The 27,932-nt window shown below is 45.3% G+C and overlaps 1 protein-coding gene across 1 annotated transcript in view; it reads left to right on the top strand.

Moving 5' to 3' along the window:
• Positions 1-20,744: 20,744 nt before the first annotated feature.
• TRABD2A (TraB domain containing 2A) overlaps positions 20,745-27,932 on the top strand; it is a 59,741-nt gene continuing 52,553 nt past the window's right edge. The window contains 1 exon segment of the mRNA XM_032652543.1: positions 20,745-21,851. Coding sequence (XP_032508434.1) covers positions 21,744-21,851 — 108 coding nt within the window. The 5' untranslated portion in view covers positions 20,745-21,743.

Here is a 27,932-nt window from a genome sequence, read left to right as displayed (position 1 = left end):
AGTCACTAAGTCTTGGGAATTTTTGTTACGTAGCAACACAACTCATTTTCCCATGAGATAGAAAAATCATAACTTAGGGGTGCCAGGGTCTTAGGTCTCATTTGGGGATTTTTCCCTAAATATCTTCTATAGTACTCACACACGTACTCTTCAACAGAGGTTTATCAAGTGCCCACGGGGCATCTGGCAGTATTCTGGATGTGGAAGATAGAAAGATGATGAGGCTCTTAGTGACAGGTCTAGTGTAGTAACTGAATGATTCTGAGTCAGTCAACAAGCTCATGCTTGTGCCCTGTGTTTCCTTATGTCTTGGGGCATCATTTGTTTGACAACATATCAGCCTGCTGCTTGGAACGGATTGTGTACTGTTCACAGATGGTGTAAAGAAAGGAGGACCACTCAACTCCAATTACGTTTCCATCTTCATTGAGAAGGAGGCACGGGAAATCGAAGAGCTAATAAGAGGGACCAAAGGGAGTCTTGATGGCTGTCAGTCTGGTGGGCAGGGTGGGGCGGGGTGGGGTGGGGTTGGGGGGAGGCTTTGGAGATTTGCCATGGGACCCCAGCCCTCAGACCTGGCTAATTTGACGACTTTTTTTAGGGACTTGAAAGGGGATGTAGATAGAATGCTGACTATATTAGGAAGGATGCAACACTGTAAATGCCAAAGCAAAGTGGATCCAGTGGAGAAATGGACAAAATATGATGAAATGAACCTGATCGGGACAGATGCAGAGCGTTCTCTGCCTGACCATTAACCCTGCAAGTACAGGGAGACGTAACAGATTAACTCTCAAGTGACAGTGAGATTTCTGGCTGTATGAATAAGCAGAAAGAGTTCAGTCCAGATTTCCTTTGAATGTCAGGAAGACATTTACTTCTGCTTTGTTTACTCCTTGATGAGATGCTCATGGGAGATGTTCTTCGTAGTCTAGATATTCACATTGTGTACCTTCTCGTTTCATTAAGAAAACTGCTTGAGCATCCTCTCCTCAGAGAACTCTCCTTGACCACCCCTGACATTCTCTAAAGTTTTACCCTGTTTCATTTTTCTTCTTAGAATCTGATGAAAGAAATTTGTACATATCGAGGTATGGGGAAGTCATTCTGGTTTACACGTGCGTTAACTTGAATTTTACGCTAATTAGAACAGCCTATTTGTGGCCTATCAAACGTACATTGCACATCTGTTTTAATTATTGAAGAAAAGGGCGCATTGACCAGAAGTAAAGAACGCCCATGTTAAAAATAAAGATTAAATGCTTCCCTTCCTGGGACGCCAATGCTAGTACTTCTTCAATGAAACGACTCCCTTCCCAGGTGCCAAGGCCATACTGACTCGCTGGGTATGTTCTGATCTTTTTTTTTTTTTTCCTGAAATCTTGAAGGAATGTATCCCTGATTTGTTTAATGTTCTTTGCTCTGACAAGATATAAAACTGTGCTGAAAACTATGCTTCTCTGCAGTAGTTCCTCAGAGTTAACTGAGAGGCTGTCTTCTGGGCTATAGTCCTCAGTTTGACTCAGATAAAACTCTTTTCTATTCCTATTATAGATTGTTTATTGATTATTTCATCAACAAATCTATCTCTACCAAACATGTTATAAATTCATTTCTTTATTGTCTATCTCCCACACTAGGAAATGAGAGACCTCATTTGTCTCATTTACCACTGCATCACCAATGCCAAATGCAATGCCTGATATATAATAAGTGCTCAATCAATATTCTTTGAACAAATGCATAAAATTCTTACCCAAAATGGAATAAGCCACTCTGGGGGAGGTGATGAGTTCCCTATCCCTGGAGGCGTTCAGTGAGGAGTGGATAGCCAGGTATGCGGACTGTGATAAAGATGATTCAGACCTTGGGCTTCAGTAGGTTCACAAGTGAGCAAAACTGCTTCTCCCTAGATGACCTCCCGGGTCCTTCTTGTGCTGTCATTCCAGGTGTGAAACAGCCTCCTTTTGGTTGTCAGCTTTGCCAGCCTGAAAATAGCTGTGTGACTCTCACACCAAGGAGGCATGGGAAGGAAAGAAATCAAGATGTGACGTCTCTGTTTTCCATACCATTCAAACACCGTTTCTCTTTGTAGGTCATGGAGTTTAAGGACTCCCCAAGATAAAATGGTGAAGAAAGTAAAGTGGGCCTTTGAGGTTCAGCCTCAGTAATGATTGTTCTGCTCTGGAGATGTGTGGATGAACCCCTAAATCAAGCTTGGCTGTTGCCCAAGTGGCTAACAGTCCCAGTACAGTCTGGGTGAGGATGTTATTGTTTCAGTTTTCACCTCTGGTGTTAGAGTAACAGTAATGAGGGCAACTAATATTTTTGTGCAGTTGTTGTGTTCCAGGCCCTGAGAGAAGAACTTTATGTATTATCTCACTTAAACGTCACCGAAACACTGTGAAATGGCACTATTTTGATCAACTCTGCTTTACGGGGTAGGCTCTGAGGCGTCGTCGAGGTCACACAGCAGGTAAATTGGCGTGGCTGGAACTTCAGTCCACGTCTGATTCCAAACCCTGAGCTCTCAACCACGGCACCACCCTCACCTGGACCTTGCAGCAGGGTTTGTAACCTGCAACTTGGATCCAGATGGTTTATTTATTTTGTTTGGCCACATTAAACTCAACAAAAAACTTCAGGCAATACTCAAACATCGGAAGATTTCCAAGTTGAAGATCTAGCAACCCTGGGTCTATATTTTCTCATGGCAGCGCCATGATTAGCAGCTGCCCCCTTGAAATGGGGTATGTCAACTTCACTTTACTGGATTCTCCAACACTCCCTAATGTCTTTGCATCACGGAGACCAGTGTCAATTGCCATGTATTATATATGTATGGGTGTTTTACTTATAATAGTTAATATTTCTTGTTCCCAGGTCTCTATCTGTAGACATCAACCTTCAAGATGGCCCATAACGGTCCTGCCTCTTGTTCTCACTCTGGTGTCCAACCCTCCTCTGTTGTACAAGGGTTTGTCTGTGTGACCAATGGCATATGGTAGAGGAGATAGCATGCCATTTCTGAGATTAAGTTATAAAAGATGAATTTCTATTTGGTGCCCGACTTTCTCTCTCTTTCTCTTGTATCTCTCCTTCTAGGGGAATCTAGCTGCCATGTTGGGAACAGTTCTAAGGAGATGCCCGCATGGTGAGTTTCTGGTCAACAGTCAGTGAGGAGCTGAGGATTGTCAACTAGTGAGCTTGGCGGTCGATCCTCTGGCCGCATTTGAGTCTTCAGAAGGCTGCAGCTGTGATGGAAAATTCTACTGCAACCTCCTGGGAGGCCCTGAGCTAGAACCATCCAGCTCAGCCGTTCCCAGAAACGGTGATATGATAAATGCTGTTTTATGTTGCTAAGATTTGGAGTAATTTGTTTCTTGGCAATAGAAAAACGAATTCACTATCAAAAGTTTCTCAGCATCCTCACCAGTATTTGGTATTGTCACTATTTTTAATTTTAGCTGTTCTAATAGGCATGGAGTTATATCTCATCAGGGTTTTAATTTACATTTCCCTCCTGGCTGGTGGGGTTGAACTATCCCTTTCCATTTTATCATTTCATTAAAATTACTAGTTGTGACCTGCCAGTTTGATTTTATCACCCACTAATTCGTCATGGCCAGCAGTTCAAACACTGCTGAAGTGGGATTATTCAATCAGTGTTAGCATCTATTATTCAGAAATCATCCCTCTAACTTCTAAATTCTCCTTTCACTTCCACAACACGTTTCTGCAATTTTATGTGTAATCCAGTTATCCTCTGGGGTCTCATGGAGACATCCTATTTGATGCTTTCCCATGGTTTCTCTGAATTTTCAGGAATATTCTGCTCCTCTTATGGTTACTTCTGGTCTCTCTGAAGTTTTGGTCCACACTGATGCATCTCCAAACATGGACAGCCCTTGGCCTTGATTTCGTTTTTCAAAGCAACTATGACTATAAGGCTGGTGTGTGCAGCATTCCTTTTACCAAAGTTCTGTGGGTTAAGGGGAGGGGAAAAATCTATATTTATTATGACACATCCTTGATCCTAAAAGCCCTCTGGGTGCCTTGGGAGGTCCCCCACTCTGTGCTTTTCCTAGGTAGCCCCAAATTCCCACTTTCTCACTATGTCCTCTTTTCCATTTTCTGATTCCCTCCCTCTTCTCTCCATTCTTCCCTTTGAGGAATACCGACTCCCCTCTTTCTCTCCAGCAGAACAGTGCACTTGTTCTCTGCTACCTTGGTTTTTGTTGAAAGGAGATTTCTGGGCCTTTCTCTGTACCACAAGCAACTGATGGAGATATTCCTCTGAAGCTGGTTCCCTTCCTCAGTGGACTTTTAGTGTTAGCTGTTAAGATAATACTACTTGTGTCTTTTGACAGGATAGCCTGTTTTCTGTGTTTTCCTTTCATTTAAATGTTAAAGAATTATTTTGTTCCCCGAATGAATATCATCCCCCATCCCTGCTTGTATATATCTCAGTGGAAAGCCCCGAGGTCCTGGATTTTTGCCTGCCCCTGATCTGTATGTGAAATCTGCTCTCTGTGCCAGTACTTGCCAATGCGCTTCAGTCCTTTATTTTCTACTCCAGTTGACTCAGTCTGTTGGGGCTGCTGTAACAGAATATTATAGACTGAGTGGCTTATAGACAGCATAAATTTATCTCTCACTGTTCTGGAGGCTGGGAAGTCCAAGGTCAAGGCACTGGCAGGTTCGATGTCTAGTCAGGACGTGCATCCCGTTTCATCGACAGCCGTCTTCTCACTGTCCGCACATAGCAGAAGGGGCAAGGCGGCTCTGCAGAGTCTCTTTTATATGGCACTAATTCCATTCATGAGGACTCTACTCTCATGACCTAAGCACCTCCCAAAGTCCTCACCTCCTAATATCATCACCTTGGGGGTTAGGATTTCAGCATATGAGTTTCGGAGGGACACAAACATTCAGTCTATAGCACCAGTGCTCTTAGTTGATAAAATTCTTTGAAAAGTCATTCTGATACAAGATGCATCTACCTAAAAACAAAGGAGGTTGTTCCTAAGGTTGTGAAATTTCAACCTCTGTGGCATGGTATTAGCCAGTGAAGAGGTAGGGGGCATACCTGGGATTAGGAAATGAAGAATAAAAGGACTATAGAGGGCTTCCCTGGTGGCACAGTGGTTGAGAGTCCGCCTGCCGATGCAGGGGACACGGGTTCGTGCTCCGGTCCGGGAAGATCTCACATGCCGCGGAGCGGCTGGGCCCGTGAGCCATGGCAGCTGAGCCTGTGCGTCCGGAGCCTGTGCTCCGCAGCCTGTGCTCCGCAGCGGGAGAGGCCACACAGTGAGAGGCCCGCGTACCGCAAAAAAACCAAAAAACAGAAACAAACAAACAAACAAAAGGACTATAGAAAAAATGAGGACATAGTTTCTTTTATTTTTTTTTTAAATCGATGTATAGGTGATTTACAGTGTTGTTCATGTGACATGAATTCTTACTTCTTCATTTACTCCACCAAGATTTTTCTGAGCACCTATGCTATGTCCTGTGAGTGACACAGAGATGAATAAACTGTGGTTCTTGTCCTCGGGGATCATATAGTCTGGTGGAGGACACAGACCTGAAAAATCAACCTAAAATATTGGCTAAATGAAATAAGGGCAACGAGAGAGGAAAGACCACAGACATCACGGAAGAGGGATGAGCCTCCCTGTTGGACTCTGTCAGATTTCCTAGAACCCATGAAAAATACATGACTGCTGTTTTAAGTCACTAAGCTTTTGGGCTGGATTTATTACGGAGTAACTGGGACGTACCGTGAAAAATCTCTCTCCCACCTCCAAGCCCCAGATCTCCCATTTCCTTCCCTGGAAGCCATCACTATTGTCAGTTCCTTGTGGAGATAAAAGCATATACGTACATATACATATTCTTTTATTTTCACAAATGATATTTACTTTTTTCCCTTACTCTGTCTTAGAGATTGTACCATGCCAGTGCAAATACTGAACATTTAATTCTGAGAGTGAAATTTACATACAACTTCTATGTGTTTATCACTGTTCTAAGCACTTTACACATATTGACTCTGGGTCCTATGAGCAAAGTACTAGTAATTCCCCGTTTACAGATGAAGAAACTGAGGCACAGGGAGGTTAAATAAATCAAGGTCACACAGCTAGTAAGTGCTAGAGCCAGGATCTGAATCCTAGCCATTTGCTTCCAAGTCCACTATTTTTAATTTTTCTTATTAAAGGCTGTATAAGATTCTATTATATGGATGAATCATACAGCAATTAATACACATTGATTTACATTTATATTGTTTCAGCGGTTTGCTACTGCAAACTACTACCCTAATGTTTACAGATCCCAGGGCAAGAGTATAAATGGAGACTCACATACCAAGTGTCTGAATATTTAAGTTATTTAAGTTTAAGTTATAAAGCAAACTAACATACTGTTAGTATGGATATATTTTAAAATATTAAAAAAAATGTATTTAAAAAAATATTTTAAAATTATATATTTAAAAAAATAAAATATATTTTATCCTCCTGCATAACAGATTCAATTTCATGATGTAATTTTAAAAATGTGACAAGTGACGGTTTTTGTATGAGTGAAAGTGGGCAAAATCTCACAGATAATTGAATTTGATAAGTCTTATGCAGGTCTGGGTGTTCTATTGATGGTCTGGGAATGTTTAAAAGAAGAATACAATTAAGACATACTAATAAAAACATTTCTAACAAATTATTAGAAATTTATTCCACAAATTTTTTCCTGCTCTCACTTAAGCATAATTAGTGACTGTGTGGTTAACAAGATTTTTACATAACTTGTGTTCCATAGACGGTAATGACCGAAACAAAAATTAAAATGTAATTGTATTCAAAGTGTACAAAATTTAAACATATAGGCGATTTCCATTATTCAGGGTAGTTTTGTACTATAAAGTCGCCACCAATGCTGCATTAGTGAATATCAAACCGTTGCTCCAAGAAATAGAGTTAGGTTCCTGTAAGCCTGTGGTCAGAACATTTTCATCAGCTGATCAACACATAAGCTATTTTTGTGTGTGTTTCAGTTGAAAGACACCTTATTTAGTATATATTGTTGATTCATTCACATTGAATGCACACAACCAACAGCATAAAATGCCTGGACAAAGCTTATGTAAAAAGTGCATTTTTCTCTGTAAGGAACATCACAGCTTTCTTACACTCAGGAACAGTAGTGCTGCACTTCAGCACTCTGGTCCGGCCATTTTAAACAGTGAAATCACCAACAAAAATGAGAAAAACGAGGTGCTAAATAGACCGGAAAAAGGACACATTTATAGTATAAGAGCGGAAATAAGAAGGCAAAGTGTTGCCTTGTTTGGCTTCCGCTGGGAAGGTGTGTGTCGGGGGCTCAAATACTCCAGCACTCTGTGCATGTCTTCATATGGCTACAAAATTGCTGTGAGCTTGATTTGGGGGTTAAAAATAAATTTTAGCAGGTAGGTAATTCTCAACTATGGTATCCATGAATAACGAGGATCCACTTTATATTCATCAAAAAATGTGAACGCAATTAGGTAAAAAACAGAAAAATTAAATTTCATATATGTTTTAAACAAGATATTTTCTTCTAAAATAGTAACATTATCTAGTATTCTAAGGCAAAATACAAATAATTTTAAATTTCAAAATTATAACTCAACATTTAAAAAAATAAAAGTTAATTAAAGTTTTTGTAGGTGTAATTGAATTCAATGAATCATTTTATAAAAAACTAAGCTATTTGTAGTTCTGGCATTCAGCATCCATCTCGTGGCCAATGGAAAGAACCTGTATTTTGCTTCATAAGTGTTATGTCCAGACCTACACATACACAAATTAAAGAATGATATGAGCTGTTTACTATCGCAAAATATTCCTTAGCTGCATATGCAACTGTTGGGAATACTGTGTTAATTTGTGAGCGATTCCTGCAGCTGCAGGAATTCCTGTGCTAATTTTTGGAGGCACAGACAGGAACAGGAAAAGAAGCAAGAAAATGGGCACTTGGTACTCCTGGGAATCATCATTAAGCAAGAATCTATGGGAGAAAAAGTTTGAGTGACAGAAGAGCTTGGGTAAATGTCTCTATCACTCCAATCATCCCCAAACACAGAAGCACATCATTTTTGGTGCTGTCAGAAGCACAGCCCACAAAGCTCCCTGGCACTGAGGCGCGGTCACCCTTTGCTTCCGGGACACAGAGGAGAGGAAGCCTGTGCTCAAAGTTTGCATGGTGTTTGTGTGTGGAGGGGAGTCCACTAAAATGCCAGGTCCCCTCGCCTGCGTCTGCTGCAAGGGACCACCACAAACAATGACGCAAATGAATTAAAGCAAACAAAACCTGGGCAAGCGTCTGTGTAGGATAAATTCTCTCTGCTTTTTGAATCACTTTTGTAGTTGTCACAATTTTCATTCATTTCTAACTTCTTTTTAATTTGCATAATTTCTAGAAAACTGCCCCCTTCTGCATACTGTATTTTTTTAATCCTCCTCCTTAAAGAATATGTGAAATTTCTATTTTATTTTTAGTTAATTTGCTCATTTGAAAATTCATATTCTTTTTCTGTCTCTTTTATGCAATGTGTTACTCTTTGGCTTGGAGCCAAATTTCTAAGCTTCCTCCCAATGAAGCCTTATGAAAAGCCAATTACAAGCTTTACTGGGAAAGGAGTAATAATTTATAACAGGCAAGGAGAAAAAAGGTTTTTCTGTACCTCCAGAAAGGAATGTGGTAAATGTGTGCTTTCAGGCAAACCCCTCTTTTCTGATGAAGGTGTAGATATATTTATGAAGCACCTCAGACAGCACCTCAGGACTCAGGAGACCTGGGTCCAAGTGCTGGTACCATTATGTACTAGCCCTGGGCCCTTGGACGGTCATTTCGTTCTCTGAGCTTCAATTTCCTCATCTAAAAAATGAAGATAGTAATTGAGCTCTCATGATCAACTATCTGAAAGAATTTTGTAGGTGAGAAGTATTATATGAAGGGGAGTGGTTCAACTACTTTGGTTCATTTTGATAATTTTCCTGCACTATGCTAGTTACTTCTCTGGAGTATTTTCTGAGCTAGTCTCAGTATTGTTCTATTTTTGCATTCCATTGTTGCCCAATAAATGCTCCCAAGCTGAATATGAATTCTTCAAAAGAGGTTTCTGGACAGGGTAAAGGGACAGGGTCATTTGGGGCATAGTGGTGATTGGTGGAAAAAACTGTCAGAGTCCTGAAGTTAAAATCAGATGATATCTGGGATTGATTGGAAAATGTTTGCCAGGAAGTTAGGGGAGGTTTCTAGATACAGAAGTGGGAGGGGAGGCACCTACTTTATTACCATTTGTATTGACATAACAAAATACCACAGACTGTGGCTTAAACAACAAAAATCAATTTTCTCACAGTTCTGTATACTAGAAGTCCAAAACCAAGGTGTGGGTAGGTTTGGTTTCCTCTGAGGCCTTTCTCCTTGGCTTGTAGATGGCTGCCTTCTCACCGTGTCCTCACATGGTCATCCTCTGTACATGCACATCCCCGATGTCCCTCTGTGTGTCCATATTCCTTCTTCTTATAAGGACACCAGTCAGACTGAATTTGAGCCCCACCCTAATAACCTCATTTTAATTTAATCATCTCTTTCAAAGCCTTATATCCAAATACAGTTATATTCTGAGGTACTGGGGGTTAGGACTTCAACATATGAATTTGGGGAGGAGACACATTCAGCCGATAACACCCACCAACATTTAAATCACATGTCAGTACAGGTGCCAAATTTAGTCCAGGACAGGAACTCTGACTCCTAGCTCTCTTGTGAACTGATGCAAACGTAAGAATTTTTGTCCCCAAAGCACGGGCCAATACATGTTGTAACCGGTTGAGTAAACCAGGGAACATTTACCTGGGAATCTGAGTTTCACTTGCCATGGCTCATTCTTTCATTTGCTCCTGTATTTATTCAATAAGCATTTCCTGGTGCTGGGCAGGGACTGGGCAGCAGAACAGGTACAGGATTTTCCAAGGCATCTTGACCTCTAACCTTGAGATGTTCATGGTCTGTAATGGGAAACAGACTCGTAAATAAATAGATATGATGATGTGTGATGGATATAACAGGACGAATCTACACCAGATTCAGTGATGACGTGGGCTGGTCCACATGGCTGTGGACACTTGAGCTGAGTCTTAAGTCATGTGTAATGCCGCTAATAATAGTATCTGATATTTATGCAATCTTTTCTATGTGGCTAGTTTGGTGCTATATGTTTTAACTGTGTTATCTCAATAATAATGATATAACCACAACTACTACTGGGTTGTTGAGCCCTTATGACATCCTTGGGAGGGAGTATTATTACCCTCATTTTACTAATGAGGAAACAAAGACCTAGGGAGCTTGTTATGGACTGAATGTTTGTGTCCCCTCCAAAATACGTATGTTGAATCCCTAATACCCAATACATTGGTATTAGGAAGTGGGGCCTTTGGGAGGTAATTAGGTTTAGATGAGGCCATGAGGGTGGAGCTCTCATGATGGGATTAGTGCTCTAATCTAAGAAGGGGAAGAGACATGGGAGCTCTCTCTCTCTCTCTCTCCCCCGCCCCCGCATGTGCACGGAGGAAAGGCCATGTGTGCACCAGTGAGAAAGTAGCTGTCTGCAAGCCAGGAAGAGGGCCCTCACCAAGAGCTGAAACTGCTGACACCTTGATTCTGAATTTCTCAGCTTCCAGAACAGTGGGAGGTAAGTGTCTTTTGTTTAAGCCACCCAGTCTATCGTGTTTTGTTATGGCAGCCCAAGCTGACTAAGATAGAACCGAAGGAACTTGCCCGGGGTCTCATGGTCCTGAGTGGAAGAGCAGTGATTTGAAGCTATGTTGGTATAAATCTCAACAGAATTGAGGCAGGGAGGAGCAAGGAAAGATGCAAAGAGGGATGGAGGAAGCTGTCCAGGTAAGACATCATGAGGGTCAGACTCACAGAGTGGAGGTGGGGATAAAAAAACTGGAGAATTTGAGACTTAATCACCGCAGAAAATAAGCAGTAGTGGATGTGATGTAGCGGGTGACAGAGAGAGGTCTCCAGCTGGTTTGGGTGATGTAGTGACATTAATAGAAATAACTAAAGCTATGTGCTAGGTTCTGTGCTAAATGTCCCTCCCTGTGTATCCAGAGCCTCACCCAGCTTGATTATTTTTTCATAGCATTTACCGTACCACCTGACTTATGTATGTATATATTGAATATATATATATATTCAATAAATAGCCAGGACTATAACCTAGTCAAGTTGACACATCAAAAAAACCATCACAGAAGTCAGGCAGCCTGGCCTTAGAGAACACCTAGTTCCCTGTGACCTGCAGGACTGGCTCGCCGAGTGTAAGAGGTCCAAGAACGCCCCAGGGCCTCCGTGAGAAATATGGAAGTTCCCTGAGGGACTGCCTGATAAGTTTGCAGAGGTGAGGGTGTCACCACAGCAGGGGTGAACTGGCCCTGTGAAGAAGGCCCCAGGGAAGGCTGCCCAAGCCAGAGATTTAAGAAAAGTGGCAGTCAGATGTCAGGTAACCTGCAAAATCAGGTCAGCCAGGAAAACAGGCTCTGAGTTACACCAGCGTCAGATGCCTCAGTGACAGGTGAACTTCTGCGCCTTGGACCTCCTCGGGGAAAAGGAAAAGAGAAGGAACCATCCCAGACTGAGCATTTCTCCCCGGGGTGGTGGGGGAGAGTTGAATGAAGCCCTAGGAGACCTGCTTTGAGCAGGAAGAGACTGAATTACATTTAATTGTCTCACCCACTCCCCGTATGCCGGAGTGGGCTCCCAAGCACTCCCAGAGAAATAAAGCAAGCTGCGTCACCCCCCCCACCCCCCAAACATGGGTCGCATATTGCCCAGACACGTATGATGTAAAAGTCTCTCCCATATGCTTTGTCTTTCTCCTGTCCTGGTATCTGTATGTTTTCTATGAATGGGGTGTAGTAGTTATCAGAGCGCCAATATGATGAGTTTCTGGGTGACTGCATTAATAATGATTTTTAGAGAAAGGTAGTGTTGCATGTTGGGTTTCCAGGGAAGCAGACTCTGAGATGGTTTAACGTGCAGGATGTTTCTTAAGGAGTGCCCTAGGATGACCTCCTGTCAAAGGGGAGGAAAGAAGTGAGATCGGGCAGAGGGAAAAGTCAAGCTGTGACAGTCTCAGTCCTCTTGACACCCCAAGTGGCCTCTGGAGCTAGAGTTGTCCCGAGATGGGCTGAGACGGCCATTGGAGGTGCTCAGACAATACTGAAGGACCTGACCTCTGTCTGACGACAGTGCTCTCAACCAGCTAGGGCAGCAAGCCCTCCCTTGAAGGGGCATCTGGGCTGTGCCTCACTGTGTCCATCCCAGGGGACTTAGGGTAAGAATGTCTTAGGGTTGGAACTTGACTGCTGCCAGCAGCCCCCCAGGAACTCTGAGTTCCACCCCCCCAGCCCCTTCAGCTTTCATGACCCCTCTGGTTCCCCTGTGGGTCTGGTCTGCTGTCTCCTGGGTACCACCTGGATCACCCTCACCTTTTTCTGCTGACCAAGTTCTGAAGGAGCTACTCACATTGGCTTAGGTCTGGGATTCCCAAACTCTTCTGTGGAACACTGGCTCTAGAGATGTTAGTATGACCTTCAAAAGCTGGGTGATATGTACACAGGGGTTCATACTCTTCCCCCTTCTTTTGTGTATGTTTTTAAAAATCTTAATAATAATAATAATAATAATATAAACAAATATATCTCCTTCTTAAAGAAAATGTGAGCTGGTAATGAGAGGAGGTATAGTGAAGCAGGTGAAAGTTTGGATTCTGAAGTTAGAGTATGTGACTTTGAATCTGACACCTACTAGATGCAGTGACTTGGGCAAGGGACTTAACCTCTCTATGCTGTGCTCTGCTTCCCTGAACAAGGGCGGGTGGTTCTTGACAGATGGGGACACTGTCCATGTCCGTGCAGTTATTTTATGGAAAAATATCAAGTATGAAGCCCAGAATGTATTTTTTAAAAGTTGTACGTGTGTGTATACAAGGACCAACTGGAGAAAATAATTTTATTGATGACTTATTTCTGGGAGACTGTAAAATATATTTTTCTCTGTAGACGTACCTCTGTCCTTGGACTAAGCGTGTCCATACAGACTTGGAAAGAAGCTCACCCTTGGGCTGGAATTCTGGGCTACAAGGAAGTTCCACAGGGTTCTTAGGAAGAAGGAAAGCAGATCTCTGAGCCCCTGGAGAGGATGGCTTATGGCCTACAGGGTAGAAGGGATTCGGGCAGAGATTCTCACTCACCAAGGCTACTAACTTTGGTCTGTGAGGCCGGGCCGTATATCGATCACCATTCATGTGGCAAAAAGAATCGGCAGTTCTGGGAAACAACAGACCTGTGGCAAGGAGTGAAGAAGCAAGGATGAGAAACCTCCCCCATCCATCGTGAAAGTATCAGTTGCCAGATGCCAAGGCGGTGTTCAAAGGCTGATGAGGTCTCAGGGGCCAAATGGGGGTCACGGCAGAGGACAGCAGAGAGACAGTGGCTGGGGATGCTGGTGGCACATTACATCTCTTGGAAGGGACCAGCCACTCGGGACCACTGCTCCTAACAGACAAGTCCGAGTCATAGGCATGATGATTACCCCCATGGTTTCCTCAGCCCTGATTTTCTCCCCTGCACTATTCCCTGCAGAATTATCTGTGATCATGAAAACTAGCAGGCAGGCCCGGTTCTGGAGAGTTCTGTAGCCGCCGGGAAGAATGAGGAGGTCGTTAGGTTTTGAAGTGGAGGCATGCTCCCAACTGGTCAAGCCACGGAGTGAGTGCTCAAGAAGCATTCAGTCAAAAAAAATCATTAAAATTAAATGAATGATAAAAGTTGTGCTTGGTATTAAAAAAATCGGCAGGACAGAAGCACAGAGAGTAAAAACGGATGTCGCTCCCCAGAAGTCTCCAGTTTGGTGTGAACATAAAGAACTTCCAGAACATAAAGGTCTTCCTCATTCATTCATTTGCTCAAACGGCCAAATAACTTTTCATTATAAGGATTGTTTGAGACTTTTTATCGTTCTCATGCTTCAGTGAGTCCAGCTTGGTGACTCCCAAACTGTGGTGTGTGTGTGTGTGTGTGTGTGTGTGTGTGTGTGTGTATTTGCACATATGTGTCAATATTTCCTTTGGACAGATTCCTATAGCAGAATCTGTACAAAGGGTAGAAGTAGGTCAAAGGGCATGCATATTTTAAATGGTGCTGAATGGCTTTACACAAAGCCTTTACATTCCTACTGGATGTTGCATGCTTTTACTTTTGCCAATTTAAGAGGTGAAAAATGTACTTAGTTGTTTTGTGTTACTTTGTTAAAGGAATATTTCATTTTATCTTTTAACTCACGGTAAAATATACATAACAAAATTTACCATTTTAATCGTTTTTGAGTGTAGAGTTCTGTGAAATTACGTACATTCTTATTGCTGTGCAACCGTGACCACCATCCTTCACCAGAAGTAATTTGCTTTTATTTAATAAGTTAATGAGGTGCTTCTCAGCTATTGACATTTGCATTTTTCTTTCTCTCTCTTTCCTCCCTCCCTCCATTTCTCCCTCCCTTCTTCTCTTTCTTTCTTCAGCCTCTATGATCTTTGCTGATTTTCTAACCAGACTTACGTCCTTTTTTCTTTCTTGCCTTTTTAAAAATGATGCGCTTTTCTATATTATGGGTATCATCTCTTTTTAGTTTTATATACTTTGCTTGGCTTCTTCTACATTATATTAGTTCTGATCTTCACAAGACAAGTATGATTAGTCCCATTTTGCAGATGAAGAAGCTAAAGTTTACTGAGGTTCCATGAGGTTACTTGATTTGCCAAAGGTCACACAGGTAATAAGTGGCACAGATGAGGTGGGACTCCAGGTCGGTTGGGCTTTTTCACAGTTTTGGACTAAAGGGAAACTGTCTGAGGCAATAAGACTCTGCTAAGGGTGGGCAAGACTAGGAGGGGGTCTGGAAAGGCCAGGGGGAGCTCAAGAGACTTCAGGGGGAGGCTGGGGTAAAGGAGTTTGGGGAAGAAGTTGGTGTTCCTAAGCACGGAGAAAATGAGAGACAGGCTCCCCCCTTCCCCTACCGCTCTTACTGCATGAAGGACCGTCTGAGCACTTTTGAATTGGGGTTCTTGAGGCTGCTGAGTAGAGGCCAGAGGGTGTGGTCTGGAGGCCCTTTCTGGGGGCTAATTCTGGGAAGTTTCTTCTCTCTCCCACATCGAAGTCACCACCCAGTCTGGTGGGTTTCACTTCCTTGATGTCACATCACTTTTCTTCGTCCCCTGCCAGAGCCTGGTCTGGGTCCCCATCGCCTCTCCTAACTGGTCTTACCACTTCCACTCTTGCGACCTCCAATCTCCCCTCCCCGCTGTAGCCCGAGGGATCCTTCTAAAGTGCACGTTTGATTGTGCAACTCCTCTGCTTGGGACTCTTGGGTGCTCAACAGTGCCTTGTGGACGGGGGCCAACTCTGCCCAGAGTGCAGGCCCTTCACCAGCTAGCGCTTGCCATCTCCCTGTCTCCCTATCACCTGCTTCCACTGATGGGTCCACCAGGCTGAATTCCATGAACTAGCTAGCTCTCACTCACACCTCAGGTCTTTGCCTGCACCATTCCCTCTCCCTGGAATGCTGTTCTCCTGCTAACTCCTACTCAAATTGTAGGTCTCTGTTGAGATAACATTCCACTGGGAGGCTCTCCCTGGAAGGAGGGCTTGGTTATGGGTGGCCATGGACCTTTGTTGCACACATTCCACCATCTTGTAATTTTCTTCTTGTCGGTCTGTCTCTTGATCTTGGCTGCACGTAGCATCACCAGGGCTGCTTTTAAAATACTGACGCTGGGGGAATTTCCTGGCAATCCAGTGGTTAGAACTCCGCACTTTCACTGCTGAGGGCGCGGGTTCAATCCCTGGTCAGGGGACTAAGATCCCGCAAGCTGCGCGGCACGGCCCCCAGAAAAAACAAAAACAAAAAAAACCAAACAACTGATGCTGGGGCCACAGTCCCCCAGAAGGTTGCCGGTTAACTAACCAGCGGTGGGCCTGGGCCTCAGGAGATTTGGAAGTCTCCCAGGTTGAGTCTGATGAGCGTCCTGGGATGAGAGCAGTACTCCAGGGGGCCAGGCGTCCTGTCTGTTAGAGTCATCATTCTAAACCCCTCACTTGGCATTGAAATGCTCATGTATTTAGTAAGTGTGTTGAAGAAATGAATGTAACAGTTTCTGGAAGGGATGCAGGAACCATCGGGGACAAAAATATCAATATAATGCACACCAAACATACATTGGGTAGCAAGTTAGAGCTTTTGAAAGCTTCTAAAGAACAATCAGTCACCTGTCATGCAAAAATGCACCAATCATTTAGGTCACTTTAAAAAAAGTTTGTAGTTTTGTTTAGTGAAACTGACACATTTAGACTGTTGTCACTTGTGTGTGACTGGTTCCTCTTTGGAAGCCTTCTCTCCTCCCCAGGGCCCCTTAAAGCTAAATGCTGTACTATCAGAGACCCCAAAACCCACCTCCCTAGGATTGGTGTGTCATTTAAATTTTCCTGAAATTTTACTAAATTTAAAAATTTTCCTGAAATTTACTAAATTTTCCTGAAATTTTCATTAGTTATGGACAATAAAACATCATAAAAACCTCAGTGGCCAACATCTCTGCTTTCTTTTTCCCCCCAATAGCCTTCTCCAGTTTCCTTTGTCTCTAGTCTCTTTGTCTTTTCTCCCCTCTCTGAAAGAAAAAAAATTCTCTCCAATGTCTGGTAATTCAGCTACTTGCCTCTGCTTATATAGTCCACAGAGTAAGCCTGAGCCAGAAGCTAGCTGAGCAGTGACCATTCACCGTGTCTCCAGTGCTCTACCAGGAGGCCTCAGTTCATCCGGATTCACCATTAAGCCCCTTCTGTCAAAAATCATTCACACCTGGTACCAAAGTTGTGCCAGGTTTCCAGGAGCAAGGTACCCTTCACCTCAGCACCCTGTCACCCACGCGGATGTGGGGAGGGGAGAGGCTGGAGAGGGGGAGGAGGGGTGGAAAATGGAAATGTGCCAACAATGGGAAACCTTCTCCCTACGTCAGGTCTGATGTAAGACCAGTAGAAGCACAAGGGATGGTTAGGGGAGGTGTTGAAGTGGCCCCAAGCAGAACTGCAGTTATCAACACCCTTCAGGCAAAGACCACCAGAGACACACCTGAAGTTGAATTAGTTGGATTTACTGCTCTTTGCAGCCAGGAAGAACACATACCTTGGGGAACTGTGGGGCATCTCGGAAAGAGGGTGTTGGGAGGGCTTGTTATAGGATTTGGCTTGTGTTTTTAGGTGATCTGGGGGGAAGTACGAGGAAGCAGGGCTTTGCTCTAGATTAAATGTTTTCAGGAAGTGGTTGTAATTCTGACTGAGCGTCTATGTGAGTTTGCTACGGCTGTCATGACAAAAATACCACAGACTGGGTGGCTTAAACAACAGAAGTTAATTTTCTCAAGTTCTGGAGGCCAGAAGTCCAAAGTCAAGGTGTTGGCAGATTTAGTTTCTCCTGAGCTCTCTTTCCTTGGCTTGCAGATGGTCACCTTCTTGCTGTGTCCTAACATGGTCATCCCTCCAAATCCGAGGGCACCTGTGTGTCCAAATCTATTGTGTGTCCAATTTTCCTTTTCTTATAAGGACAGCAGTCAGGTTAGATTAGGACCCACCCTAACAGCCTCATTTAACATAATCACTTCTTAAAGACCCTATCTTCAAATATAGTCACCTCCTGAGATACAGGGGTATGGGCTTCAACATATGAATTTTGTGGGGACACAGTTCAGCCCCATTAACAGCATCTTAATACATCTTGTCTATAAGGTGGGGGGAATGATGGAGGCTAGAGCTGGGGTTGGTAAAGAAGCGGCAGTCACTCATTAGTCAGGATAGGGGATGTTTAGTCCTTTTTGTGGTTTGGGTAATGTTCATGTTTTGTCTGTGTTGTGACACGATCACGGAGTGGTCTTGTTTTTGTCTTTATCCATCGTAGTCACAGAGTGGCCTTGGCAGATGTTGATAGTCTGTGAATTATTTATGTTCAGCAGGAGAACACCACAACCTGGTTGTGGATATTGCCAACCAAGTCTTCACTGATAGAGCCAGGTCAGTTTCTGGCTGTCAGGGGATGTTTCTTCCTTCTCAAGATCTGTGTACTGACTAAGCCAATGCAGCTTTGGGATGATTGCCACCCTTTCTCACTTAGAAATTCTGGTGCCAACCTTGGGTGACCAAGGGAGTGTGGCAAAACTCTAGCCCCCTTCCAGGAATGCATGGAGTCTGAAGACCTAGAAGTGTAGGAAATCCGTCTTCAGCTGCCCACTTCGAAAACACACCCTGATGGTGGAGCACTATGCTGGAACTCCTGGGAATTCCTTGGCACCCTGCTTCACCTGGTGTATTTGTTTTCGGTTGTTGTGTAACAAATCACCTCTAACTCAGTGGCTTAACACAGCACACATTTATTATCTTGCAGTTTCTCTGGGTCAGGAGTTCAGGCATAGCTTAACCGGATCCTCTGCTTAGGGTAACAAAAGGCTGCAAGCAAGGTGTTTCCCAGGACTGGGTTCTCAGCAGAGGCTCCACTGGGGAAGGATCTGTTTCTGAGCTCTTGCAGGTTGTTGGCAGAATTCATTTCTTCATGGCTGTAGGACTCATGGCAACTTCTTTTTCAGAGACAGCAATGGAGAGAGACTCTAGCAAGCTTGGCAGTCCTTGCACATTCCATCCCTCTTGCCACATTCCATTGGTTAGAAGCAAGTCCCAGGTCCCACTCACACTCAAGGACAGGGGGTTAAACAAAAGTATGAATACCAGGAGGCAGCTGTTTTGACCATTCTGGGAAACCTGCGGTGAGGTAAGTGACTCAGGACTTGGATGGCTGCAGGCTGGCCAAGCCAGGCAGTGCAAAGGCACAGAGGTGCAGCAGAAGCCACAGCAAATCCACTGTGTATCCTGAAAGCTTTGCTTTTGAGGAAAGATCTGATTTTGGGGAAAGAGCAAAAAGATATCCAGGGCATAATTTCCTCAGGTGACTGCTATGAAGGGACCAAGACTTACAGGTTGGTGTAAATTCAGGAAGCCATTGGTAGGGGCACAAAGGAAGAAATTAAGAGTAGGTGGACAGAAGGAGGGTTTCCGGGGTATCAACTGTACATGAAGGAGAAACAGAAGGAGGAGGGAAAGGATTAAAAACATCCAGGTCTTTGGCAGTGGGATGTGAGAGGTATGGACCAAGAACAATACTTGGGGGAGGTGAACCTGATACAGAAACTCTGTGCATAGGCAGAGGGGAGGCTACAGGGACCTTTAGCATCTCCTTTCTGACCATGAAAGGGAAGCAAGGAAGTCTTTCAGCTTAGATGTCTTTAGAAGGCAAGTGAGGACCAGGGCATGCCCACCTGCCTGTCACCAGGTCTGGGGAAGCACCCTGGAGTGTTAGGGGACAATGTATGTAGGGTAGATGTGATTCTACTGAATGTTTGGACACTGAGTGCCTTATAGAATAAATCTTCCTTAATGATGGGTCTGACTAAGGCAGGAAGCTCCACCTAAAAAATGTTAGAACCAAACAAAGTTATCCATATACTAGACATTTCAAACTCAGTGTCTGACTATATTCTGGGCCTTGAAATAAATCCCAGCAAATTTAAGCTATTTGAAATTATACAGAGTATAATTATAATGGAGCTAGATTAGAGATCAGTAACAACAAAATATCTAGGAAAAATCTATAACTTGGAAGTCAAGTAACATACTGCTAAGTTATCCATGTTCAAAGAAAAAAAAATCACCAGGGAAATTAGAAAGTACTCCCAACAGAATGATAATGAAAATAAATCTTTTCAAAATCTGTGTGATGCAGCTAAAGCAGTGCTTTGAGGGAAATTTATAGTTGTAAATATTTATATTAGAAAAGAAGAAAGTTTAAAAGTCAGTGATCTAAGGTTCCTCCTTAAGAAGCTAGAAAAAGAAGAGCAAAGTAAATCCAAAGTAAGTAGAAGGAAGGAAATAATAAAGGTAAGAGTAGAAATCAAAGGAACAGAAAAGAGACAGTAAGAAGACTAACAAGTTCAGTCATGTTTTCTGACACATTATTCCTCCCCCTCTTCCGTCTAGCCACAGCTGATTGGATGAGAATTCATTTGGAGTGGGGGAAAGAGTATGAAATAATAGTTAATTACTTCTTTTTGAGGTCTTGATGCTTGCATCTCACAACCAGAGAGAACTTCTTTTTCCAGTAGGTGGCAGCGCTGGCAACTTGAAAACCCGGACAGGCTGCCTTCTGGGTCGGCTGGGGACCAATGATTGCCGCCCGGCTGAAACGAAGGAGTAATTTCAAGACAGGAGAGAGAGTCAACTCCAGAAAGCAAATCCTCACTCGAATTTAGAATAGGGAAAAGTTTGAGATCTCTCTCTCAATCCCCCTCTCCCTCCTTCTGTCTCTCCCTCCCTCCCTCCCTCCCTCTCTCTCTCTCTCACACACACACACAAATCTGGAAAACCTGAATGAAAGCTTGAAAAACTTGCCTTTTAAAAACCTGGGGCTCTTAACTGGAAGTACTGCTGATGGGCACCAGAGGCTCAGAAAACTCCTCCTCCCACTGTGAGCAAATCGCCCCCCCCCCCCCCCGCCGCCCCCGAGATTCTCCAAAGTTTACATCAGATTCCCAAAATGGACGGGGACTTGAAACAATTAAGAAACCCTGCCTACGAATGCTCCGTTAAACACCACTCAGAAGTTAATCGGGCAGGAGTCTGGGCTGTACAGGAAGGTGGTGGAGTGCACCCAGGCCTTGGGTGGGAGGTGGGAGAGGCCGAGCACAACCAGTTGCTTTTATAACTTTTTCTTCCTGAAGGGTCACTGCTGGAAAAAAACCCTTGGGGAGTTTAGAGCGGAAAGAGAGCGACCACTTTTTGCAGACCTATTATGTGCGTCCTAAATGTCCTCATTTAATCTTTGCAGTAATCCTTCGAGTTCGCTGTTAATCCTTCCTATTACTCTCCCAAATCCCTTAAGGGGGCACTTAATGGACTGCCGGTTTTCGTGGTTCCGGGTTTTAACTGAATGCACACACTGACTAGTCTCCTCTTTTACAGACAAAACTTCCCTGCTATTGCCTTTGTTTACATGAACTTGCCTTTAAAAATAGCCTTTCATTTATTTCTTTGGTCAATTTCTTTCCATCAAGAGCCACCCTCAGAATTGGCAGCGGGAACGCAGACGTAAGGGAAGGAGCTAGTACGATTTTCGGTTGAATTTAGAAGACAGTCCTGGAGCCTCACTTTTTCCTTCTGGTTCACGGGGTGGCCGGCGGCCGGGGCAGGGTTTGGGCGGGAGAACTGGGGCCGCGGATCCCGCGGCTGCCTCTGCTCAGGGCAGACGGGCGGCAGAGAGGTTGGGCGCGGTCGGGGTTCAGCCTCACTTGGCCGCCGCCTCCGGGCTTGGGGGTGAGCCCCGGCCGGAGGCGGTCGCGCTAACCGCGGAGGGAGCCGGCGAGAGAAGCGGAGAAATGGGCGAGCGTCCCCGGCTCCTCGAGGCCGGCGCGCCATGGCGGGTGCCGGGCAAGTACGCAGCCCCGCGGCCGCGGGCTAGCCGAGCCGGGAGGCCACTGTTGGGTCCCTCCTTCCCTCTGCGCCCCAGGCCTCGGAGCCACCGAGAGGAGGATGAGTCCCTGGAGCTGGTTCCTGCTGCCGACCCTCTGCCTCCTATCCGCGAGCGCAGCCCCTCCGCGCGGCGCGCCCGCCTCCGCCAACTGCAAGCTCAAGGCCCAAGTAAGGCGCGCAGCGGCCGCGGGCGCGGCAGCCTCCCGGCACCTCCTGGGGGTGGTTACCTTCCCAACCGCACTGAGCCCCGTGCTCTTGGACCCCGAGCCGACTCAGCGGGTCGGGCTCCCACCTTGCACGGCGGCGCCTCCTAGCTCGCGCTTCCCGCCGAGCCCCCGGGTTCCCCTTTCCAGCGGGGGTGCAGAACTCCGGCCACACGAGACCCTGTCCCCCAGCCATCGCCATTCGTCAGCCGAAGGGAGTCCCGGGCCGGGTACCCCGGGTCTCGCCAGCCTGCTTCGCTGGCGTTTGAGGGACGAATCCGCGAAGACCCAGTGGGCCCAGGACTTGGGCACATTTACTTTTAAGTTTGTTCTGCCTGCTCGTCCCTAGCGTTTCATTTCTGCTCGTTTCTAAATGGTAATAGCCCCCAGCAGCTGCTTGATTTAATCTTCGTCTATTCAGTGCCTGAGTTAGGAGGAATGTGGGGGGAGCTGAAGCCATCCTCCTTGTTTTACTGATATGGGAAACTGAGGCTCAGAGAGGGACTTTTGTGCTCCAGGTTACCGAGCGCGTTCGTGGAGAGACCAGGTCTGACAGTCTAGCGTTCACGCACCCGGCGCCTCCTTAGATCTTCGCATCAGCGTTTTGGGGTGAGGGGAGCCGAGGTGAGAGAGCCCCAGTGACCTGCCCGTGTCCACCCAGCCCTATAGGAGCAGAAGCCGAACGGAAACCCGGCAGGTCTGGCGTCTCCGGGGCTGAACCTCTTTCGAGAAGAGCGTTTCCATTTCCTGATCAATTTTCCTACGCTCGGAATTTTCTGCAGGTCTGAAGTTCCTCTCTTCTGAGCTCCGTGGAAGTTGACTTTTGCGAGTTTACATCGGTGGGTCCAGTCTCTGTGGATCCCTGGCGCTGGGGAGGGTGATCGTAGACTGAGCGCCCTCGAACGCCGGTTGCCGGAGTTCAGGGGTCTGCCCACCTTCAGTGACACCTGCGCAGCATCCGGGGCCGCGTCCACTTGCCTCCGTGATTTTATTCATCGTCTTAACCACAGCAAGGGAGAAGGTGGCCTCACTGAGCCGTTCCTGGCGCACAGGGCTGCCCGGGAAGCTGCACTGTGTCCCTAGGGCGCCCTGGGCTGCGGACGCGTGGAAACCGAAGAGGGAAATCCTCACCGGGGATCGTTCCAAACTCCGCTGCGGTGTGGCAGCTGCGGGCTTGTTATACAAGGCAGAAGTCCATCCTTTCATATGAAAGCAGAGTGCCTTGCACTTTTGCGAATCTATTACCAACTCGTAATAATATTATCGAGTGAGTCTTGATAAGGTCTCTGTTTCTCCCTTCTGTTGAGTCTGTCTTCGTGGGTCTTTTGTTCTGTCAGTTCTCATACTTTTTGGTCTCATAGTAAAACACTTGTGTGGGTTAACGGAAATATTAATAAAATGCAAGAATACACAAGCACACATGCCATTGACTGTTGGAGAGTGATGTTATCTAGAGACTTGTAGCCCCAAGAAAATTCTGTTTGTACACTTGTGAGAGAATGAAAGAGGAAAATATCTTTGTACTATTATGAAAATGGCTCTGATCTTACAGACTGCATGAAAGGGACTTGGGGACATTCACAAGTCCCTGGACCACACTTTGAGAATCAATGTTCTATTCTGTGGGCAAACTGCCTTGTCTTGTGTGGAGGTCAGAAGGTCAGTCAGTGGCAGGGCTGTCTGCTTGACCTGCAGCCTGTAGAGGGTACCGTGGGTGGGTCCCCCAGGGGGTTGGGGTGTTGAGATTGTAGAGTGAGGCTCTGGAATCCAGCCTCCCATCCGGTGTGGCAGCTTCCTGTAGCTTTCTGGAAGGACTGTGGCTTGATAGCTGGCTTGGTTTTCAACTTTCGTTCATCATTAGAGAGGTTTTCTGAGACAAAGTCCGCCACAGACAAGGCAGGCTTTACCCGGAGCAACACACAGGTTGAGTCTGTTCCTTATTAACACTCAAACACAACTCTGGAGCGTTCTTACCATTCCTGCTAGCGTTGTTTCACATTTGCTGTTTCTTCACCCAGATATCCACATGCTTGCTCCCATACTTCCATCTGGGCTTTGCTCAAATTCTCTCAATGAGACCCTTCCTGATTACCTATTAAAGATTATGTCATGCCCCCATTCTCCGGCCACCCTGCCCTCCTATCTGCTTTTCCAACTTTATTTTCCTGTGTAGCACTTAACCACCATCTGATAAAAATGTTTGTTTATTGCCCCCCCTCCAATCTCTGTAAGCATAGGAGTTTTTGTTTGCTGCTGCATCCCCAGTGCATACAAGAGTGCCTGGCCATAGTAGATGCTAAATAAATATTTGTCAAATGAAAAGGGCAAACTAAAGCCAACTTACTTTAATATCATTCCAGCTGGTCTGCTGAAGGGTCCTCTTGGAAAAGAGCAGTTATCTCAGGTCCAGGAGCTGGATGGGAAGAGTTGAGGGGGCCCGTGGCTTAGGGATTTAGCCCACATTACACAAGCTGTCATTGTGCTACTTTATTTCGTTGTATGGATTACACGTGTGTGTTAAAATCTCCGGTAAGGTGATTCAGTCCGCAGAACTCGTGTGTCTCTGTCATCCATGGACATGTCTTCTTCTTTTAAAAGAAACCTGTTTTGGTGTTAATATATATATTTTTTCCTTTGAAATCATCAGAATGTTAAGATACATGGCTCCCTCTAGTAGTATGTAGGGGCCACAATTACAGTGAAAGGGGGGTGGTAGAGCCATTTTGTTTTTCTTTATGGAGACAAATAGTCCTTCCCCCTGAGGGTGTCGGTGTGAGGCAGGGGCAGCTGCACCCCTAAGATCAGTGCAGCAGCCTAGGGGCTCACCTGTGGGCAAAGGCAAGGTAGGAGCTCCCTGATCAGAAGCCCTGAAGACTCACCTTTCAGAAGGGCCTGGTAGAGAGGTGTCAGTAGCTAGAGTGGGAGACAGGATGCCCTCCTGGGTCCAGAACAGAACGCCATGTATTGAAGAAGCTCCATAGGATAAGGATCATTTCTTTAAAACCACTTGAAACCCCTGGCTTAAAAAGAAAAAAAAAGTGGAAAAGCCCCCCACCCCCCAAGCTGTGTTATCCCTTAAAGAGAGAATGGGAAAGGATGGCCCCCTGAGGAGTGAAAGATGTCAGTGTGGGTCCATCTGGGTAGGTCATTGAGGCCCCAAATGGGGAGCTGGACAGAGCCTCTCTAGATGTGGAGTCAGGTGGTCCTCCCGAGCGATGGTGCACCTAGCAGAGTACGAACTGAAAAAGATGTAAGTCTGAATCGCGGGGGATGTCTGCTGCATGCTAAGGCCGCCTGATATGGTGTTTAAAACCTGGGGCTCTGGCTTCAAATCCTGGATCCACTGCTTAGCAGCTATGAGACCTTCTGTAGCATAATAAACCTCTCAAGGCCTCGATGTCTCTGTCTGGAAACAGCCAGTGTCTTACTTAGGTGTGTATTCTCCCTCTTCCTCTCTTCCCCATCTCTCCTATGTGGGCACTGGGCAGGCGTTCACCCCCACCATGCCACGAAAACCGTTCTTGTCTGGGTCGCCAGCGACCTCCGTGTCGCTCTATCCAGAGGTCAGTTGTCCAAATCCTCGTCTTATTTAGTCCATCAACCACACCTAACCCACTGGCTTACTGTCTCCTCCCCGAAGCTCTTTCTTCAGTGGGCTTCCTGCTCTTCTGATTTTCCCTGCTACCTCGCTGGCCACTTCTCCTGGCTTCTCTTCTTTCCCTTGACTTCACAAGTTGGACCATTTCTAGACCCATTCTCTCCTGTTTGCACTTAGTCCCTTGGAGATCTCTTCTAGTCCTATGGCTTTAAATAACATCGAAATGATGACCACACCCTCTTTTTCATCGGGACCCGGAATCTCTCCCAGACTCCAGACCTCATGCATCCACCTATCCACTCGACTCCCCACTTGGATGTCCTGCTTGACATTTCAACTCAGCGGGACCAGCACCAAACTTCTGACCTTCCCTCGAATCCTGTTCCACCCCGTCTTCTCCATCTGGGTTGATGGTAACTTCATCCTTTTAATTAACCAATTCATCAGCAAATCCTGTTGGCTCTTGTTTCCAGAGTACAGCCAGAATCCCATCTCTGATCACTTCTCATCAAGTCCTGTCAGTACCTGCTCTGTTCTCTCACTTGGGTCATTTCAGTAACTTCCTAACTGACCTCTTTCATCTGCCCTCATCTCTCAGTAGTCTGTTCATCAACAGCTGCCAGAGTGATCCTGATCAACACATTAACTCAGCTCATTTAGCTTCTCTTCATTAAAACCTGCACCAACTTCCACCCTACTCAGCATAAAAGCCTCCACCCTTCCAGGAGCTCGGGGGCCCTGTGCGGCCGTTGGCCTCTCTGACCTTTGCCTCCTGCCTGCCTCTGGAGCTGTCCAGCTGCAGTCATGCTGGCCTCTTTCCTGCTCCTCCAACACATTGAGGGCCTTTCTGCCCCAGGGTCTTTGCACTTGCTGTTGCCTCCTCTTGGAGGGATTGCTCCCAGATAGTCCTGTACTTTGACCTCTTACCTCCTTCACGGCAAGGCTTAAATGACCTACTGGACATTCAGGGACTTTCCTGGTCACCCTATTTAAGACAACATCCCTCCTCCACTAGTACTTCCTGTTCCCCTTCTGCTTCTGTGTTCTCCTCAGCAGTTACCATTAACATACCGGAGGCAGAGACCCATACTTCATTCACTGCTGTATTCCTAGTGCCTCATGCCTAGAGCGTGCCTGGTGCCTGGGGGGCACAGCATTGATAGCTGGGAAAGAAATCAGTGTTGAACCAATGCAGCAGAAACCATCCGTGTGCAACGCTTGGATGGCACCTGGCACACAGCGAACAGTTAGTATCAGCCAGCTGCTTTCAGCATCATTACTGTCAGTGCATGGCTAGATGCCAGAACATGAGTACTGTTTTTTAAAAAACCTGAGCAGACACTTCCCTGGTGGCGCAGTGGTTAAGACTCCACGCTCTCAATGCAGGGAGCCCGGGTTCAATCCCTGGTCAGGGTACTAGATCCTACATGTGTGCCACAACTAAGAGTTCGCATGCCACAACTAAGGAGCCATCGAGCCGAAACTAAGGAGCCTGCGAGCTGCAACTAAGACCTGGTGCAGCCAAATAAATAAATATTAAAAAAAAAATCATCAACCAAGAAATGTTCTTAGAAAAATATTATATATAAAATAAAGCTGAGCAGTTTTCAGTGAAAAGATCACACAATAACCCTATTTCTAGACTCATACTGTTGAAAAGACAACAATAAAATAAATAAGAAACTAAGAATGGATACATGTAATTGAACAGACTTTGTTCCTGAAGAGAAGTGTAGGCGTTTTGAGGTAGGATGGGACATTAGGGACATTAAGTGTGTTGGGTGAAAACAAACCAAAACCAAACCAAAATGAAACACCCCCTCACCACTCCCCCACCAACCCCACGCTATGATCCTGCAGTATGGGTGTGGTTTTTCTTGGAATATATTTGTTTACTATCATGGTCTCCTAATAGATGACAATGAATCAGGTGCCCATGTGTTTAATAATAATATTTCAACTATTTGCCATGTCTCCAGTTGGAAACTGTGTAGAAGTCCTTGGTAGACTGTGTGGAACTTGTGTAACCAGATGTATAGGTCAGTGGTCTCCAATCATATCATCATCCAGGACCCCTTTGATCACCAACTCTTCCCACTAAAATCAACAAATAAAACAAACTAAACCTATGCTTGGAAGCCCAGCTCTAGCAAACCAGTTGCATTTAAAGGTAATTATTCTGTTACCCATTTAAAAATTAACCAAAGCCATAACTGTCAACCTCAGCTTTTGGTTACTGTCTAACCAGTGTTTTTCTACCAGCTTGATCTAATTTTAACCAACAGTGAGACATTTGATTGCTTAATTAGCCTTTGGCAACCATTTTTCTGTAGACTACAGTTTCCATGTGGCTTTTTGAAGTAGTATTTAAATAACCCTGGGGACTCTCATTACTTCCTAAGAGGATGCCTGAGGACTGGCTGGAGACCCTGTACACCATTTATCTCT

The sequence above is a fragment of the Phocoena sinus genome, chromosome 13 (genome assembly GCF_008692025.1).
Source record: "Phocoena sinus isolate mPhoSin1 chromosome 13, mPhoSin1.pri, whole genome shotgun sequence".
NCBI classification, from domain to species: Eukaryota; Metazoa; Chordata; class Mammalia; order Artiodactyla; family Phocoenidae; genus Phocoena; species Phocoena sinus.
The sequence above is the reverse complement of the archived record's forward strand: the minus strand, read 5'-3'. Positions and strand labels throughout refer to the sequence as shown.